The sequence below is a fragment of the Dendrobates tinctorius genome, unplaced genomic scaffold (genome assembly GCF_039654945.1).
Source record: "Dendrobates tinctorius isolate UK_male_01 unplaced genomic scaffold, ASM3965494v1 ptg000059l, whole genome shotgun sequence".
In the NCBI taxonomy this organism is placed as follows: Eukaryota; Metazoa; Chordata; class Amphibia; order Anura; family Dendrobatidae; genus Dendrobates; species Dendrobates tinctorius.
Window position 1 is genome coordinate 19,808,155 of NW_027361727.1, and position 16,358 is coordinate 19,824,512.

The following is a 16,358-nucleotide window of genomic DNA, read 5'->3' on the forward strand; positions in this document are numbered from 1 at the left end:
TTCCAGTGCCAGAACACGGAAGAGCTCAGGGGTTTTATTCCAACCTTTTCGCGGTTCCCAAAAAGGACGGGTCTGTCAGGCCTGTTTTTGGACCTAAAGCTTCTGAACAATTTCGTCAGGATCAGACATTTCCGGATGGAGTCTCCGTTCAGTCATAGCGGTCATGGAGCAGTGAGAATACTTGGCCTCAATTGACAGCCAGGATGCATTTCTGCATATTCCCATTTTTTCCTCCTCATCAGAGGTGGCTACGCTTCGCCATCAGCGTTCAGCATTTTCAGTTCGTAGCGCTACCCTTCGGGCTAGCCACGGCTCCCAGAGTGTTCACAAAGGTTATGGCAATTGTCAGGGCCACACTGCATTCTCGAGGCATAGTCGTCTTGCCTTATCTGGACGACCTCTTGGTCAAGGGCCCGTCAATACGGACATGTGAGGAAGGTGTCAACATCACGCTAGATACCCTTGCCGCTTAGATGGTTGGTCAGTGCAAAGAAATCATCCCTTGTGCCAGCTCAGAGGATCTCCTTCCTAGGAATGATCTTCGACACTTGCTGAAGGTTGATAATTCTCCCTCAGGAAAGGGCGCTAGTCTCTGGCAGGGAGTCCGGACACTACGCCAACCAGTCCCTCATACCATCCGATCCGCGATAAGGATCCTAGGGAAAATGGTGGCAGCAATCGAAGCGATACCTTTCGTCCAGTTCCATCCTTCACCCCCTGCAGCACGCCTCGTGTCAGCCTGGGACAAGAATCCTTTCACGCTCGATCGGCGGTGAAAACTGTCCTCTCGAGTCAGGCAGTCGCTCGGATGGTGGATAACCAGTTCCTCTCTGGCCTAGGGGAAACCTTTCACCCCATGTCATGGGCTGATAATGACAATCAACGTCGGTCTCCTCGGTTGGGGAGCGGTGTTTCGCCACCACACAACCCAGAAACGGTGGTCGCCACAGGAGACACGCCTCCTGATCAACTTATTGGGGATACGAGCAATTCGGCTGGCTCTGCAGAAGTTTCATCACTTTCTAGCAGGCCGCCCCGTCCGGATTCCATCGGACATCGCCACGGCAGTGGTTTACATAATTTGTCAGGGGCACCCGCAGCAGAACAACCATGCGCGAGGTGGAGCACGTTCTTCAGTGGGCCGAAGCAAACCACTTGGTGATTTCGGCTGTCCACATCCCGGGCGTGGAAAATTGGGCGGCAGACTTTCTCAGCTGGCAGGGTCTTGCACCGGAGAGTGGTCTCTACATCCCGAAGTTCTTCAACAGATTTGTCAACTGTGGGGAGCTCCGGATGTGGACCTGATGGCTTCCAGAGTGAATGCCAAGGTGCCCACATATGTCGCTCGGGCCAGGGACCCGCAGGTATTCGCGGTGGACGCGTTGGTTCTGCCATGGAACCAGTTTCGCCTCCCATAACTATTTCCCCCACTGCCACTACTCCCGAGAGTCAGCAAAGGGATCAAGATGGAAGGGGGGCCGGCGATTCTGCTGGCCCCAGACTGGCCCCGTCGAGCGTGGTACGCAGATCTAAGGCAGCTGCTCGCCGATGTTTCTGGGCGCCTGCTAGAGCGCCCAGATCTACCGTCTCAAGGGCTAATTTTCCACCCGAACTCAGGGACCCCGTGTTTGACGGCAGGCCCGTTGAATCTTGGATTCTAACCCAGGCAGGGTTCGGGAGCAAGGTGGTCGCTACAACGATTAGCGCATGGAGGACTGCTTCAGCATGAATTTACCACCACACCTGGAAGGTGTTCTTTGCTTGGTGTCGAGGCCATGGTGTTTCTACGCTAAGATTCTCGATCTCCAACATCTTGGTTTTTCTCCAGTCGGGCTCAGAGAGCCCGGATAGCTCAGTCGGTAGAGCATTAGACTCGGGCTTTGCCCCAGGTTTCTGCAGGAGACAAATGTCGGCCTTATCCGTCCTGTTTCAGTGCAGGGTTGCTACCAATTTGCAGGTGAAAACTTTTCATCCGGGGAGTGTCCCCACTTGATACCTCCCTATATGGCGCCGATGGACGCCTGGGTTCTTAACATAGTCCTAAGTGTTCTGCAGGAAGCTCCATTGGAACCGCTTCAGGATATCGCTTTGAGGTACCTTTCCTGGAAGGTTGTTCCCCTAGTGGCCATCACTTCCATCAGGCGGGTTTCAGAGCTGGCGGCTCTATCCTGCCGAGCTCCGTTCCTCACTTTCCATAGGTATAAGGTGGTCCTCAGACCAGCCCCTCCTTTTCTGTCGAAGGTCGTGTCATCTTTTTCACATCAATGAAGATGGTGTTTTGCCTTCATTTTGTCCAGCACCGGTGCACCGTGTGGAAGAAGGCTTTTCACACGTTAGACCTGGTAAGAGCCCTCCAGAGGTACGTGTCGCGGACGGCACCCTTTCCTCAGACGGACACGCTGTTCGTGCTCCCTGAAGAACGCAGGAAGGGACTCGCTGCCAAAGTCGACCATAGCCAGATGGATTCGTGTGACTATTCAGGAGTCCTACTGCATTAGAGGCACGCCGATTCCAGCAGGGATCAGAGCGCACTCTACCCGGGCGGTGGGCACCTCTGGGGCGCTTCGGCATCAGGCTTCGACGGAACAGGTTTGCAAGGCAGCAACCTGGTCCAGCCTGCACACATTTGCCAAACATAATATCTATGCTCAGACCTCGGTGGATGCAAGCCTGGGTAGAAGGATTCTCCAAGCAACGGTGGCGCACCTTTAAACAGGAGGTGCATGTAGCTTGGATCGGTGAGTCAATCTCCCACCCAGGGACTGCTTTAGGACGTCCCACAGTATCTGTGTCCCCCAATGAGACGAAGGAGAAACATGGATTTTTGTGAGTACTCACCGTAAAATCCTTTTCTCCGAGACGCTCATTGGGGAACACAGCACCCACCCTATTAGCCAGTTGGCTCTTGTTTAAATGAATGTGTTTACTTATTTGATATAAGGGTGGTGTTTTCCTTTGGACATGTTGTACCTGTTTTAAGGCTGATTTGTTGTCCTCCTACTGCTTTGGCACCAAACTGATTTCCACCCGCAATAGGGGCGAGGGTGTATACTGCGGAGGAGGAGCTAACCTCTTTTTTTTTTCGCTTAGTGTCAGCCTCCTAGCGGCAGAAGCATACACCCACAGTATCTGTGTCCCCCCATTGAGCGTCTCTGAGAAAAGGATTTTGCGGTGAGTACTCACAAAAATCCATGTTTCAGCCCTTACAAAGTCATTTTACTCCTATTGAAGCCCCTAGATTGCCCTTGTATTGCCCCCATAAAGTATGATGCCAACTATGTCACCTTGAAACACAGTATGATAACCCACAGTGAATTCTTCTACAATACCTTCCAGACACACAGTATGATGACCCTATTGTACCCTCATCCCCCTCAATCCTCACCCGGAAAAGTATGATGCCCCAACTTTAATCGCCACAGCCCTCCATACAGTATAATGACCCCTACAACCCTCCACTCAGTATGATGGCTCTGGCCCCAATACAACCATCCACATTGTATACTGACTCACAATAGCTCTCCAAATAGTATATAGGCCTCCACCCAGACCTCTAAACAGCATACTGACCCCCAGACAACCCTCTACATGGTATTATGAACCCCACAAAAACCTTTACACTGTATAATTGCTTGCATACAGTATAATTGCCCCCACATAGCCCTCCAAGCAATATAATGGTCCTCACATAGCCCTCCAAACAATATAATGGCCCTTACATAGCCATCTAAACAGTATAATGGTCCCCACTTAGCTCTCCAAATTGTAAAATGGTTCCCATATAGATCTCCAAATAGTAAAATAGCCCCCATATAGCCCTTTATACAGTACTGTGGGCCCCACGTAGCCTTCCATACAGTATTATGCGCACCACATAGTCCTCCATATGGTATTATGGGCACCACATAGTCCTCAATACAGTATTATGGGCACCACATAGTCCTCCATACATAAAAAATAAATACTCACATCTCCCCATTCCTCTTCTGCTCTGGTCTCAACAGCGCATGTTATGACCCTCTGAACTGCTCAGCACAGAGGGCGTGCTGTAGTGACGTCATTGTGCCCTCTGCGCTGATACATCAGAGCTCAGATGCAGAAGGGGGAATGATGGGAGAGGGAGCATCAGCTGACTGTTCCCTCTCCCACCATTGTTTTCAACCATATTGGCATCTAGGACCAGAAAGTGCGAAGCCGGCTGGGGAAGGCTGTACTACCTCCACCCCATCCACGACTCATGGGCCCCAAAGTGGCCGCATGGCAGTAGGTTATTTCCTGGCCCCCATCCTAAAATAATGTCCTCTGTCCTGGTACTCTTCAAAAATGCATTAAAAAATGCTGACTCAGGGGGCCGGGATGTAGCATTCCAGTTACGTCATGCGCCACCTGCAATGTGCATGGCTTTTGTGGTGCAGAGTGCCAGTGGTTCTCTGCTCTGCATTGCAACTGAATATGCATCCAAGGAAACTGAATAGAAAAAAGCACTGACGTCGGCGGGCCATATTCATTCATTCACGTGGTTGTGGTCATTTCCTCTGTGACCCTGATCGTTATGCCCCTTGGTTGTTACATAAAAGCTGTTTTTATAGTTTTTGAATCAAATTAATATTTAGCATTTAATAAATATATTTTACAATCTCTTCTTGACTGTACATGTACATACTTGGTCAGTATTCATTAAACCTGAAATCATTTCTATTAGGTGCTGAACAAGTTTCCATCACCTCGGTGGTAAATAACCTGTCTGTTAGTTCTCTGGTTGTGAATTGGACGCCGGCTACAGCGAAAGCAAAAGTGGATTATTACAACGCAATTCTGTCAGGAGTTATACAGAAAGTATCTAACACTACCACACAAGCAATATTCACAGGATTAGTACCTGGCACAGAATATACAGCCACTGTACAGATAGTGAGTGGGAACTGCAACCAGTCGTCTCTATCAGTGACCAATGCCACGTGTGAGTATCACAGCATTCATGTTTTGTTTGAGGATTTACATCTCAATTTAAAGAAAATACTTTTCTGTTCAGCCTCCTTTTATTATTTATCACACAGAAAGTAAATGCACGTTAAGTTTTCTTTTTCCATCACACAATACAACACAGAGTAATCGTGATCAGGCTAGGTAATTGTAAACTATTTTATTTCTTATATGCATTTCATTGTTTTAACCTTTTTTTCTTTATATACTGTATTTAGTACATTTTGTTGCTTTATATTTTTCTTTGCACAGATCCAACACCACCAAGTAACCTAATAATCAGCACGGTTGGGACAAAGAACCTGACCTTATCTTGGTCGGAGACAGTGAATATTACCGGTGTGAATAAGACATATAATATAAGCTACGGGATATCTCCATCAACTACCTTATCTGTGACAAGTCCCACAACAAGTGTCACCCTCCAGAACCTGATATCTGGGACTAATTACTCCATAACTGTGGTAACAGTCGGAGTCCGGGGGTATCAGAGCTCTCCTGTCACCACATCAGTCTATACAAGTAGGTTCTATGTGTTCTTTAAAAAAACAGGTATCCTTGATCATGAGAAAGGTGGTCTGTAGGAGCCAGAACTGCAATGTAGCAGGAGCATGTTCATTCCCTTACTATTATACTAAGCCAAGGACCCAGGAGGAAAACAGAAGCAGTTTATCACTGCTTCTGTTGTTCCTCAGTGAGCATTTACCCCTGTAACTGGGGCTCCTATTGATGAAATGGATGTATTACTAGATTATGTGACTATTGATACAGTGTGCAGCATGAATCCAACCTGGGTTGTATGAAAACAGCCAGGTATATTTTTCTATGAAATGCTCTGGAATTTCAGTGAAAACATAGTTTGAAGAGCCAGCTGGGGACCATAGGCAGACGTGAGACTTCTTGTTTAAAACCAGCATGTGCATTATAAACACAAATTGTGTAAATGCTCAAGATCATCATTTCATGATCACTTTTTTTTTTACAATAAATAGATGCAGTGACAAGTTATGTTTGAAATTTCTGTAACTTTTTTTTTTTTTTTTTTAATTCTATTTAGAGCCAATGTCGGTGAAATCTCTTCAGATCAGTAATGTGACTTCATATTCTGTGTCTCTGGCGTGGAGTAAACCTGAGGAGTATCAGACGTCTTACAGCTACAGAGTCCAGACTTTCAACTCATCAGCCACAATGATAAATGATACAATAGTGACAAGTGAATCAGCGACAATAATGAATCTGACACCGGGAGAAACATATACATTCATGGTCTATACAAGAGCTGCCGATAACAGCACTGAATCTGACCCGGTGTCAAATACGACCTGCACAAGTGAGTATGGAATGAATGAATATAATGTTGTGATTTAGGAGTTGATGTGACTGGTCAAGCTCCTGATTAGAGTTGGTGTAAATTGATTCCTACAACCCGGTCCATTGACCACATTTGTAATCTCTGGCTGCTGGACTGGATCCCTGAGAACCACATTTTACTTGGCTGGATCCATAGCTCTTCTTTTGATTAGCCAGCTTGGGACCTCAATTGTGCATCACGCCAACATGATGATGTCACACCACGATGGCTTTTTAAAAGAAAAGTTAAAGATGCTGTCATGTAGGAGGTGGTTCTCAGGGCTCCTGTCCAGCAGCCATAGATTACTGTTGTGGCTGATGTATCAAGTCATATTAATCAATTTATGACAACACTACTCCTGATACATGCCATGAGATGTTGTAGGTATAAACAGTTTATTATAACTTTATACTTGGACTTGGGGAGCTTCCCTTATCCTGTAACAAATTGAAATAGGCCACAAAGCAGGGGATCACCCTAGGCAGGAGATAGCATAAACAATTCAAATTTTATTCAACACAGAAAAAGACAAAAATTGTTAAAAATATTAAAAATGGTCAAACATATGACACATATACACATTGCACAAAGCTCATAATAGAGCATACCACCTACCGCTAAACACTCCACAATGGGAAAATGACCATAGGTCCATGTAAACAGCATACCAGAGTGTGAAAAAATACACCCCCTCAAATAGAAATATTTAACCATGCAGAAGGTAGAAAACACACTCTGTGTAGTAAAGGTGGACAATAAATTCATTACCTGAAAAGAGGGTTAATACTAATACCATAAGTCACCACAGATAGAGATATATAACTCATGAAGTGTCTTGTCCGAGTGCAATAAAAATGAATATATTAGAGGCAAACTGTTTAAATCCCCCCTTTTAAGAACATATATTGCACTGCTTCAAAAATACACATGAAGCATACAAATAACCCACATGGTCTAAGCCCCTGAAATAAGGAGAGAGAGGTATAGGCTAAAATAGCCTCCTACAATGGTCCGCACATGTTCATATTAGCGATATACAAAACCCATGTAGAGAAAGGTATAGGCTGAAATGGCCTCCTACAATGATCAGCACATGTTTACATTAGGGATATTATAAAACCCATGTAGAGTGGAGCAGGCAGAGTGGAAAGACCCAACGCGCGTCGCCACGCTTAGTGGCTTCGTCATATTTTTTCACACTCTGGTATGCTGTTTACGTGGACCTAGGGTCATTTTCCCATTGTGGAGTGTTTAGCGGTAGGTGGTATGCTCTATTATGAGCTTTGTGCAATGTGTGTATGTGTCATATGTTTGACCATTTTTAATGTCTTTAACAATTTTTTGTCTGTTTTTCTGTGTTGAATAAAATTTGAATTGTTTATGCTGTCTCCTGCCTAGGGTGATCCCCTGCTTTTTGGTCTATTTATTTTTTCTTTGTTAATCACTTACTCTGCTTTAGGTCTAGGTTGGATCCCCTTAATAGTTCGGTAGTGCCCCCGTTTCTTGTTTCTTGTTTCTTATCCTTATCTTGTTCCTTATTCCTAGGGAATTTAGATTGTGAGCCCCATCGGGAACAGTGATGATAATGTGTGCAAACTATAAAGCTCTGCGGAATATGTTAGAGCTACATAAAAATAAATATTATTATTATTAACAATGCTTTCAAAATGGGATGGCAATACAATCAGATTAGGTGCAAGTTATGCCTCCATTACTATTTTTACATGAAGATGGAAAAAACTGTCAACCGCTCATCCAAACACCTGCATGCTTCAGGTTGTTATATGTATAGTGTAAGGGTGCTTTTATTTGTCAGGATTTATAATCTTATTCATAATGCTTTTTTTTTTTATTTTTTTTTTTTTTTATTAAGCTTGAAACCAGATTTTTATTCTCTTCAGATATGATTATTTCATGAATATATTTGCATGTAGACATAGGCCACAGAAAAACTTTGTAGAAAAAATCCAGCTCACTGCAGTAGAATCCAATGGCCGTGCATGGAAAGAAGTTTGTGTTAGTAAATGAGCAGTATCAAAGGAAAAGTATCCAGCAACAGATCAGTCAGTGAATAATTATTTAAAAACAAAAATCTTTAATGTATAACATGGCTAAAATTATGGTATAAAACCATTAATTTAGAAGAAAGGCAAGCAACCCGGGAAACTTATGGCTTTACGCGTTTCAAACCAACTGGTTCAGGAACTGTGAACTATGATTAACCCCTTCACGACCTTTGACGCCACGTAGGCGTCATGAAAAGTCGTGCCAGAACGACCCATGACGCCTATGTGGCGTCATGACTTTAAAGCCCCCCTGCAGGTCGGGTGACCTAGGTCACTGAAAGGTCACCCGACCCACAGATACAGGGGGCTTTGTTCTTCGCCACAGGGGGCGTGGCTTCACCCCACGTGGCTACGATCGCTCTGATTGGCTGTTAAAAGTGAAACAGCCAATCAGAGCGATAGTAATATTTCATCAATGAAAATTGATGAAACATTACAATCCAGCCATGGCCGATGCTGCTGTAGCATCGGACATGGCTGGAGACACCGATTCCACCCCCCCCCACCGGCGATCGCCCCCTCGCAACTGAATGACAGCGGCGATCTGCCGCCGCTGTCATCATCTGCCCCCCTCCCATTCCCTCTGCTCCCCGCCAGATTCCGATAACCCCCTCACCCCCTCTCACCTCCCCCGGCACCTTCTAAGTCCCCCTGTCGCTCCCAATGTCCGGCGGGTCCGGTTCATGGGCGCCGCCATCTTAGAAAATGGCGGGCGCATGCCCGAATCTGCCGGCTGCAGACTCCATTCTTTCATTTTGATCACTCTCACAGTGATCAAAATGAAAGAAAAAGTAAATAAACCCCCCGACTATCACCCCCTAGGTAGGCACAACTAATAAAATAAAGAAAATATTTTTATTTTTATTTTTCCGTTAGGGTTGAAAAGAGGGTGAGGGTTAGGGTTGGAAAGAGGGTTAGGGTTAGGGTTGGAAAGAGGGTTAGGGTTAGGGTTGGAAAGAGGGTTAGGGTTGGAAAGAGGGTAAGGGTTGGAATTAGGGTTAGAATTAGGGTTAGGGTTGGAATTAGGGTTAGCGTTGGAATTAGGGTTAGGCTTGTGGTTAGGGATGTGTTAGGGTTAGGGCTGTGATTAGGGGTGTGTTGGGGTTAGGGTTGGAGTTAGAATTGAGGGGTTTCCACTGTTTAGGCACATCAGGGGGTCGCCAAACGCGACATGGTGCAACCATTGATTCCAGCCAATTTTGCGTTCAAAAAGTCAAACGGTGCTCCCTCCCTTCCAAGCCCTGACGTGTGCCCAAACAGTGGTTTACCCCAACATATGAGGTATCAGCGTACTCAGGAAAAATTGCACAACAACTTTTGGGGACTAATTTCTCGTGTTACCCTTGGGAAAATAAAAAATTGGGGGCTAAAAAATTATTTTTGTGGAAAAAAATGATTTTTTTCATTTTCACATCTCTGCATTATAAACTTCTGTGAAGCACTTGGGGGTTCAAAGTGCTCACAACACATCTTACATACGTTCCTTGGAAGGTCTAGTTTCCAAAATGGGGTCACTTGTGGGGGGTTTCCACTGTTTAGGCACATCAGGGCATTGCAAACGTAATGACGACCGCAGACTATTCCATCAAAGTCTGCATTTCAAAACGTCACTACTTCCATTCCGAGCCTTGACGTGTGCCCAAACAATGGTTCCCCCCCACATATGGGGTACCAGCGTACTCAGGACAAACTGGACAACAACTTTTGGGGTCCAATTTCTCCTGTTACCCTTGTGAAAATAAAAAATTGCGGGCTAAAATTCATTTTTTTTGAGGGAAAAAAAATGATTTTTTATTTTCACGGTTCTGCGTTATAAACTTCTGTGAAGCACTTGGGGTTCAAAGTGCTGCTCACCACACATCTAGATAAGTTCCTTGGTGGTCTAGTTTCCAAAATGGGGTCACTTGTGGGGGGTTTCCACTGTTTAGGCACATCAGAGGCTCTGCAAACGTAACATGATGCCCGCAGACCATTCGATCAAGTCGGTATTTCAAAACGTCACTACTTCCCTTCCGAGCCCCGACGTGTGCCCAAACAATGGTCCCTCCCCACATATGGGGTATCAGCGTACTCAGGACAAACTGGACAACAACTTTTGGGGTCCAATTTCTCCTGTTACCCTTGTGAAAATAAAAAATTGTGAGCTAAAAATTCATTTTTTGAGGAAAAAAAAATTTTTTATTTTCATGGCTCTGCGTTACAATCTTCTGTGAAGCACTTCGGGGTTCAAGGTGCTCACCACACATCTAGATAAGTTCCTTGGGGGGTCTAGTTTTCAAAATGGGGTCACTTGTGGGGGGTTTCCACAGTTTAGGTACATCAAGGGCTCTGCAAATGTAACATGATGCCCGCAGACCATTCCATCAAAGTCTGCATACCAAAACGTCACTACTTCCCTTCTGAGCCCTGACGTGTGCCCATACAGTGGTCATCCCCCACATATGGGGTATCAGCGTACTCAGGACAAACTGGACAACAACTTTTGGGGTCCAATTTCTCCTGTTACCCTTGTGAAAAAAAAATTGCGTGCTAAAATTCATTTTTTTTGAGGGAAAAAAAATGATTTTTTATTTTCACGGCTCTGCATTATAAACTTCTGTGAAGTACTTGGGGGTTCAAGGTGCTCACCACACATCTAGATAAGTTCCTTGGGGGGTCTAGTTTCCAAAATGGGGTCACTTGTAGGGGTTTCTACTGTTTAGGCACACGGGCTCAGCAAATGTAACATGACGCCCGCAGACCATTCCATCAAAGTCAGCATTTCAAAATGTCACTACTTCCCTGCTGAGCCCCAACGTGTGCCCAAACAGTGGTTCCCCCCCACATATGGGGTACCAGCATACTCAGGACAAACTGGACAACAACTTTTGGGGTCCAATTTATCCTAGTACCCTTGTGAAAATAAAAAATTGCCAACTAAAAAAAATTTTTTTAGGAAAAAGATTTTTTTATTTTCACTGCTCTGCATTATAAACTTCTGTGAATCACCTGGGGGTTCAAAGTGCTCACTATGCATCTAGATAAGTTCCTTAGGGGGTCTAGTTTCCAAAATGGGGTCATCTGTGGGGGAGCTCCAAAGTTTAGGCACACGGGCTCTCCAAACACGACATGGTGTCCGCTAACGATTGGAGCTAATTTTCATTTCAAAAAGTCAAATGGCACTCATTCCCTTCTGCGCCCTGCCGTGCACCCAAACAGTGCCCCCCCCCCACATATGGGGTACCAGCATACTCAGGACAATCTGGACAACAACTTTTTTGGTTCAATTTCTCCTGTTACCCTTGTGAAAATAAAAAATAGCGGGCTAAAAAATCATTTTTGAGGAAAAAAATGATTTTTATTTTCACTGCTCTATGTTATAAACTTTTGTGAAGCACTTGGGGGTTCAAAGTGCTCACTACACATCTAGATAAGTTCCTTAAGGGGTCTAGTTTCCAAAATGGTGTCACTTGTGGGGGAGCTCCAATGTTTAGGCACACAGGGGATCTCCAAACGCGACATGGTGTCCGATAACGATTGGAGCTAATTTTCCATTCAAAAAGTCAAATGGCGCTCCTTCCCTTCCGGGCCCTGCCGTGCACCCAAACAGTGGTTTATGACCACATATGAGGTATCGGTGTACTCAGGAGAAATTGCCCAACAAATTTTAGGATCCGTTTTATCCTGTTGCCCATGTGAAAATGAAAAAACTGAGGCTAAAAGATAATTTTTGTGAAAAAAAGTACTTTTTTTTTTTTTTTTTACGGATCAATTTGAGAAGCACCTGGGGGTTCAAAGTGATCACTATGCATCTAGATAAGTTCCTTGGGGGTCTAGTTTCCAAAATGGGGTCACTTGTGGGGGAGCTCCAGTGTTTAGGCACACAGCGACTCTCCAAATGCGACATGGCAAGCGCTAAATATTCCAGCATATTTTCTATTCAAAAAGTCAAATGGCACTCCTTCCCTTCTGAGCCCTGCCGTGCGCCCAAACAGTGGTTTTTGACCACATATGAGGTATCGGTGTACTCAGGGGAAATTGGCCAACAAATTTTAGGATCCATTTTATCCTGTAGCCCATGTGAAAATGAAAAAATTGATGCTGAATGAAAATTTTTGTTGGAAAAATTAAAATGTCCTTTTTTTCCTTCCATGTTGCTTTAGTTCCTGTGAAACACCTAAAGGGTTAATAATCTTCTTGAATGTAGTTTTGAGTAGCTTGAGGGGTGCAGTTTTTAGAATGGTGTCAATTTTGGGTATTTTCTGCCATATAGACCCCTCAAAGTGACTTCAAATGTGAGGTGGTCCCTAAAAAAAATGGTTTTGTAAATTTTGTGTAAAAATGAGAAATCACTGGTCAACTTTTAACCCTTATAACTTCCTAACAAAAAAATATTTTGCTTCCAAAATTGTGCTGATGTAAAGTAGACATGTGGGAAATGTTAGTTAGTAACTATTTTGTGTCACATAACTCTCTAGTTTAACAGAATAAAAATTCAAAATTTGAAAATTGCGAAATTTTCAAAATTTTCACCAAATTTGATTTTTTCACAAATAAACGCAAAAATTATCGATCTAAATTTACCACTAACATGAAGCCCAATATGTCACGAAAAAACAATCTCAGAATCGCTAGGATGCGTTGAAGCGTTCCAGAGTTATTACCTCATAAAGGGACACTGGTCAGAATTACAAAAAATGGCCAGGTCATTAAGGTCAAACTAGGCTGGGTCATGAAGGGGTTAAGAACCAGTCTGCTGTTATGATTTCCCTTATTGATTATATATTTCTTTCACAGTAATGGCTTTGAAAGTTGAGGATTAATAAAGCAAAAGTGGAAAAAATGATGGGATGTGGTTAATCTTTATATATATAAAATTGCCTTAAATTGTCCGTCATCCACTTCAGTCTGGATGTCCCCGAATCCCACAGTCCACTGCGCCGCACCAGAAGTACGCCGACCGCCATTTTGGAACACCCAAGTGATGCCGCTCGGATCCAGGACGCAGCTGCGATCCCGAACACCGCTGCGATCCCAACCACTACTGGGATCCCGGCCACTGCTTGGATCCCAGCCGCCGCTCGGATCCAGGACGCCGCTGCGATCACGAGGCTGTGAAAGGGGTGTAAAGAGGGGGTATAACAAGAGGGATGTAATGAAGGGGGTATAATGAGAGGGTGTAATGAGGGGGGAATAATGAGAGGGATGCCGCCGCTGGACCCCTGCCAGGACCCACCGCCTGACTACACACGCCGGATCCCGCCACTGCCTGCCCACCCACCTCCGTGCAGTCATAGCCGTCAGGAAAGACCACGGCTTGAGGCCTGTGGTGGAGATTGGGTGCGGCCACCCTCTGGTGGTGCCGCACACCATCTTCAGCACAGGCTGCAAAACACCGTCTTTCCTGCCGGTTGTGATTGCACGGAAGTGGGTGGGCCGCCACGCCCAGCTCCACAAAGCTGCCCCCATCGTGATGTTACTGCCCTCCCGATGCGATAGCATCGGGCCCGCATCTAGTAATAAAATAATGAGAAAATAAGGCAAAACAAATCTTACCAGTGATGTAAATAAATAGTGATTTTCTGGTATAGTCATTTATACTTGCTGTCCTATTCATTGGTGTTTCTTGTCAAGTTTTTTTGTCTATTGTACATATTTGTCACATAGAACCTCTGTAACTGTTCTACTGCCACAGACCAAATAATCATATTACACCAGAGGTAACTGCTGTATAACTAACCTGTCTGTGATTTATATTATTCTCAGTTCCTGGACAAGTTTCCACCATCACCATGAATAATTACCAGTCGGTTGATGTTCTTGGAGCCTCATGGATAAAACCAGCAGGAAAAGTGGATAATTATACAGTCAGTCTAACAGGAGCCATCAATAAGACAACACAAACTACTGATCCACAAGTGAATTTCACAGGATTACTACCAGGCAGAGAATATAATGTCACTGTGCAGCCAGTCAGTGGGAGCTGCAGCCAGACATCTGCTCCAGCTCCAGTGACCGAGGCCACATGTGAGTATCATCAGGATCTGCTCAGTAATGGCTCCTTATAATCCTCATATCACCATTCTCGGCTATTACCGGCACTTTCATCTTATAATACAGATGCTGGATATGTTCTCACCTCTCTGTATTTCTCTTTTTCTGCAGATCCAACTCCACCTGGAACGTTATCCTTTATCACAATTACAGCAAAGAGCCTGACATTATCTTGGTTGGAGCCAGTAAATATGGCCGGTGTGAATAAGACATATAATATAAGCTATGGGATATATCCATCAACTACCTTATCTGTGACAAGTCCCACAACAAATGTCACCCTCCAGAGCCTGATATCTGGGACTAATTACTCCATAACTGTGGTAACAGTCGGAGTCCGGGGGTATCAGAGCTCTCCTGTCACCACATCGGTTTATACAAGTAGGTTTGTGCTTATTTATTTGACTTGTATAGTGCCATCAATTCCACAGCACCATACAGACTTCATCCTCGCTGTCCCTGGAGTTTTTTATAAACAAGTGAACGATCAGCGGTGTAATGATTGGGCCCATACGGGAGGGGGGGCCTACCAGCACCTATTTCAGCTGGATGTGCGTCAGAGAATGCACATTCAGCTGATTTGCGGTACAAACTGCCCACCAATCAGATGCCGGCAACTGAGGTTGGTGTGCCCATGACTGGGGGATACATGGCAGTGATGTCATGCGCTGCCTGTGGCTTATGCGCTGAAGTCAGCTGCCGGCTACAGAAGAGGATGTCGCGCAGTGTTGGAGCGGGGCAGTGCAAGTAGAATTGTTTATTTCTCGTTTGCTTTATTGGGGGACACAGAGACCATGGGTGTATGCTGCTGCCACTAGGAGGCTGACACTATGCACAAAAAAAGGTTAGCTCCTCCTCCACAGTGTACACCCGACCGACCGACAGGGAACTCCTCAGTTTAGCTTAGTGTCAGTAGGAGGTGGACACGGGTCTTTGATTAGACCCATATCTACCTCGATGTGCGTCGTTTCTTTTCAGGTTTTTCCGGAGGGATACAGAGTGAGCAGTCACATCTGTACTCCCACAACGAGTCTGTGAGTACGGCGTGTACTGCCACCCTGTATCCTCGCAGATCTCCGTAGCGGGACCAGCAGCCTTCCAGGCGGATGCCAACACGAAGACGTGTCAGCGATTCAAAGGGTCCTTGTCAGTCTCCCACCCACTCGCCTACCAGAGCCTGTCGGTTGGACGAGACGCAGACATCCTTCAGGAACAAGGTACCTTTATTCTACAGGAATTCGGTCCCGGGACGGGTAAGTATTGGGTCCCATTTGCCTCCTCAGAGGGCACGGTTGCAGCGTTCCCCTTGGAGAAGGGATGCGGTAGCGCTGCGGCCATCCTGCGCCTACAGGCAGACTCCGCTCTCTCTTACAGCCGTTCCCTTCTCTCCTGGCAGGTTTTTTTTGCGGCAGCGCTCATGCTGCGGCACCTACGCGCCGACCCCGTGCTGAGAGGCGGCCGCCGCTATTAATTTAGGCCCCGGCTTCAAATCGGGCCTACTTCAGCGTCACGGCCACGCCTCTCGCCCCTTTCTATTAAGCGGGCTTCTCTCCCGCCCGTCCCAGGTCCTCCCACCGCCTCTCTTGCACCCCAGCCTGTTCTTGGCCAGCGGGCGGTGCCTATTTCAGCCGGGCGGTTAGCTCCGCCCTTCTTCCCCTGGAAGCACGTGTCTTCCCCGTTCCTCTCAGGCGGTCGCCATCTTCTCAGCCTGTCAGCCGGACACCGTTCTCTTGGCTTGTCAGCCGGATATCACTCTCTTGGCCTGTCAGCCGGATTTCGCTCTGACCTGCATCTGCAGACAAGTCGGATAGCATTGTCTCTGGGGACACCGGACTGTGAGTAGCTCTGCATCTGCAGACTGACACCCTTCTCTGCCTTCTGTCCCCCAACCTCCCGGCACTACCTCAGTTTTCACTATGTCTAAC

The 16,358-nt window shown here is 45.8% G+C and overlaps 1 protein-coding gene across 1 annotated transcript in view; it reads left to right on the plus strand.

The window, feature by feature from the left end:
• The window catches only part of LOC141092401 (receptor-type tyrosine-protein phosphatase beta-like), a 239,049-nt gene that overhangs the window by 148,356 nt on the left and 74,335 nt on the right, over positions 1-16,358 (plus strand). The window contains exons 23-27 of the mRNA XM_073578524.1: positions 4,703-4,960; positions 5,236-5,505; positions 6,041-6,313; positions 14,146-14,406; positions 14,545-14,814. Of these exons, the coding sequence (XP_073434625.1) occupies positions 4,703-4,960; positions 5,236-5,505; positions 6,041-6,313; positions 14,146-14,406; positions 14,545-14,814 (1,332 nt within the window). The remainder of the gene's footprint in view (positions 1-4,702; positions 4,961-5,235; positions 5,506-6,040; positions 6,314-14,145; positions 14,407-14,544; positions 14,815-16,358) is intronic.